Genomic DNA, 4,007 nt, shown 5'->3' on the forward strand with positions numbered 1-4,007 from the left:
GGTTTAATAATAATTTACTCAATCACAAACTCTCTATAATCTTCATTTTATTTATTTTTCCTTTATATTATTTATTGTGCTAGAGTTCCCTCTAGAATATGAACTCTTCTTCTATAATTGGAGGTTTGTAAGTGACTTTTGTTTATAGCTTTTTAATCCACCTTTAGTCCAAGTTGAAAAGCTAAGTAAATGGGCCCTCTGTAAATTGAGGAATGAAATAAAAGTGTGGATGCATCTAGTCTTCGTTTAGGCTGCTAGTTCAGTCCTAAACCTGAGAAAAATTGTTAACAAATTAGGCCCGTGCTTAGCCCATAAAATATAGGCTCAACGCCGAGTGCAAAAGTTAATCAAAAGATTATAATAATTTTTGCATTTTAATCTTTTCAATTTTTAATTATTTTTTTATTTTTTAAATCAATTTGATATATTAATATTAAAAATAAATTTTTTAAAAATAAAATAATAAAATAAATGATTAAATTAATAATTCATTCCTAATTTTCATGCTATGCATATTGCTAGAGGCGGGGATGGCGAGTTGGTAAAATAAAATTTGTTTCTAGTTTTTTCTAATAATATTTATATTTTTAATTTAAATAATAATGTGCCGTGTAATGAATTTTTTTTTTTAACTCCTGCTTTAACAATATTCATATTTTTAATCTAAATAATAAAATTACTAATATTTTAACTCTTTTTAACTCTATTTTTTAATTCTGTCCCTGCTTCATGTGTGTTTGAAAATGTAATATAAATGTTATTTTAAATTTTTAAATTTTTTTGTTTAATTTTTTTTTAAAATAAAAATAAAATTTGTTTTAATATATTTTTAAATCAAAAATATTTTATACAGTCATCACTATTATAATCTTAAATATACCTTCAGCCTCTCTCGCTCTATGTTTTTTTTACTCTCTAGGAGGATAGGTGGCAGCGTCACCCAAGAATAGCGATTCTTCCACAGCACTGAAGAGTCGCAAAAGCTCACCATCCAAACTTTATTTATTAAAGCATCTTCTCCTAACATGTAAAGATAAAGCAAACGAATAGAATCGCCTAACGCTAACGCGGAGAACAAATACTAATATAAAAATTCCATTTTGATCGCAAGATAAAATAAAATAAAAATTAGGGTTAAGGAATTTGAGGTAAATCAAAAGAATGGCAACGCCAACAAAAAGAGGAAAGGAACAACAAGAAGAGAGCAGCAATGCGGGTGGGAAACCTGGACTTAGAAAGCCTGTCTTCACCAAAGTGGACCTGCTCAAGCCTGGAACTGGAGGTCATACCTTGACTGTCAAGGTCCTTAATTCCATTGCTGTCCTTCCAAAGGGCCGATCGGTCTCTCACCATCTCCGTCAGTCGCGAATCGCTGAATGTCTTATTGGGGATGACACTGGTTCCATCATCTTCACCGCAAGAAACGAACAAGGTTCCTTTTCTCCCTCTCTCATTTTTTTATTTCTGAAGAAGATGTATCTGCACGTTGTTTTTTTTTTTTTATAAATTTTTTTGGTTTATGATTTGTTTATTTTTTTAACATTAAATATTTTCTGCTTGTTTGTTGAGTGTGAAGGATAAATGGTGCTTAAGTTTATGTATGTATGTTTCAATGCATTATATGCCTTGATGTAAGACATTTTTGGGCTCTCTTCCTTTGCATAAGAATCTTAGGATTCATGATGAATTTTTCCTTCTCACCCTTTCCGTTTAGGAAAAGAGATGAAAGTTTAGGATTTGGAATTGTTTTTGTTCCCATAACTGAAATTATCGTTGCATCTTTGTGTTGAATTTGGTTCCTTGTGAGATTGGAAAAATGATTTTGGGCCTTGTTTTGAAATGTCATTAAAATTTACGTTTGCATTTTAGAGTATGATGATAGAAGATTCCCTAGAGTATGATGCCAATCACTATATAAACCATAGTCCTGGTTTAACAAGTATGATCTGCCCCTCTATGAAGCGAAATGATGTCTATAAGGTCTGGATGGGGAACTGTAGCCAAGTTAATTTTAGCGGTTTAGAGGCTTTCTCCTCAACTTGACTTGCAAACGGTAGCCAATTATGCTCAATAACTCCCATTTTAACTTGTGCTAATAAGAAATAAAAAGCATGTTCTCCAATGGCAAAGGTTGAATTTTCTGTGAATCTATAGAATATTGATGGATAGTGGTTTTCTCTTAATTCAGCTGCCTACTTAGCTAGGAATGGTTGCAGTATTCATAGCTACAAAAAATAAATTAATTGATATGTGCGTGCATGTGATCTTGTTGTGAATATGGTTATTATTTTTATGCAATAGATGTGGATGAGTGCTAGATTTGTTTTGTTCAATAGAGGGGCTATGTTTAACTTGATGGGCAGAATTTGATGTTTTGCATCAGAGGTGGTGTTCTCCGCATCTTTAGTTACTGCATATATTATGCACTCTGGTTCTGCTCTGTGAATAAGCTGTAATTGATGGAACTGGTTTTGCAGTTTATGGCTAATTGGCTTTGTGGATGGTCTGACAAAGATCATTCTTGTTGGGTTTCATCAACATGCATTATTAATGTTGTGCAACCTCAAGTCTATTAGTGAATGAACTTGTTGCATCCCCCCTTCTCTATTTTAGTGATCTGTTGCTTTTAATTTATGAGCCTTGTTTTCCAAAAACTTAAACTATAGTCTTGAGTGTTAAATTATATTTGTTTATAGTTGAGCTTGTTGACTGGAGAGGATATCTTTTTCTTGCCCAGATTTCAGTGGTGCAACAAACTTTAATTCAGTGAGATAGCTCAGATGGGATGTTTAATATCTAGATGCACTCTGCTCAGGGGATTTATATTACTGGTCATGATTATAGTCTTCTAAATTGTCATTACAATTTTCATAATTGTTTTCGAATTCAAATGGTTTTGGGAATTGTGGAACAAGCTGTATATGGATAAAAATTTAGATTCTCTGTGATTTAAAGTTTATTTGTTTTATAACCTTACAAATGTCCCCATTACTGGCTGCACTATTGTTCTAACAACCTTTTCTTTCTTTCTTTCTTTTTCTCAGTTGATTTGATGAAGCCAGGGACGACTGTAATCCTCCGCAATGCAAAGATTGACATGTTTAAGGGATCTATGAGGCTAGCAGTTGACAAATGGGGTCGTGTTGAAGTCACTGAGCCTGCAGAATTTGTAGTCAAGGAAGACAACAATCTCTCTCTTGTTGAATATGAGCTTGTGAATGTTGCAGAAGAGTGATCGTGATCTCTTGGCCAATATATAGAGTAGCTTCAGAAATCTAAAAATTATGGTGGCCCTTTTCTAATTCCGAGTAATATTCTTATGTGGTGAGAGTAGCTTCGGAAATCTAAAAATTATGGTGGCACTTTTCTAATTTCGAGTAATATTCTTATGTGGTTTCAGTTTATTTTGTGGATGGTGTATCTAGCTTGAAAATGGTTCATGGACATGACGAAAATCAAAGCAATGCTGCTTTCTTTTCCTTAAAGATGACCTCTTTTTTAACTATGAATTGTGTTTGTGGTATTGAGTTGGGAAATATTTTTTAAAAGTGTATTTAAAAAAATATTAAAATATTTTTTTATATTAATATATTAAAATCATTAAAAAATAATTTTAGATTAAATATATTCAAATTTAATTTGAAACATAAAAATAAATAATTTAAAAAAGGTTTTTATTAGTTGGCGTGGACGGTGCGGGCCTAGCATAACTTGGAAGTAGAAACAGGTGTTAACAGTATTATTTTTTTTTATTTTTCATTCAAATGCAAGTTAAAATGTAAGAACAAACAAGTGTGGGCATAGCATAACAAGTAAATGGAAACATGTGTCAACGACTTTCTTTTTCTTCCTTATGGTGCCTCACTATTAGACCTCATAACCCCACCCCCCCACCAAAAAAAAAAAAAAAAAAAAAAAAAAACTAAAATGGTGATGTGTATAGACAGTTACGCCTAGCGTAGCTGGTTTGCCGTGGTGGTGTTTTTCTTTTGCCTTTTTCTTCCTTT

The 4,007-nt window shown here is 32.2% G+C and overlaps 1 protein-coding gene across 1 annotated transcript; it reads left to right on the top strand.

The window, feature by feature from the left end:
• The first annotated feature begins 986 nt into the window (after nucleotides 1-986).
• Nucleotides 987-3,404, top strand: LOC105139181 (uncharacterized protein At4g28440-like). Its single transcript, XM_011045540.1, has 2 exons — nucleotides 987-1,432; nucleotides 3,045-3,404. The coding sequence occupies exons 1-2, from the start codon at nucleotides 1,162-1,164 to the stop codon at nucleotides 3,233-3,235; spliced, it is 462 nt and encodes a 153-aa protein (XP_011043842.1). The 5' UTR covers nucleotides 987-1,161; the 3' UTR covers nucleotides 3,236-3,404.
• Nucleotides 3,405-4,007: the final 603 nt, after the last annotated feature.

The sequence above is a fragment of the Populus euphratica genome, unplaced genomic scaffold (genome assembly GCF_000495115.2).
Source record: "Populus euphratica unplaced genomic scaffold, PopEup_1.0 scaffold139.1, whole genome shotgun sequence".
Taxonomy (NCBI): Eukaryota; Viridiplantae; Streptophyta; class Magnoliopsida; order Malpighiales; family Salicaceae; genus Populus; species Populus euphratica.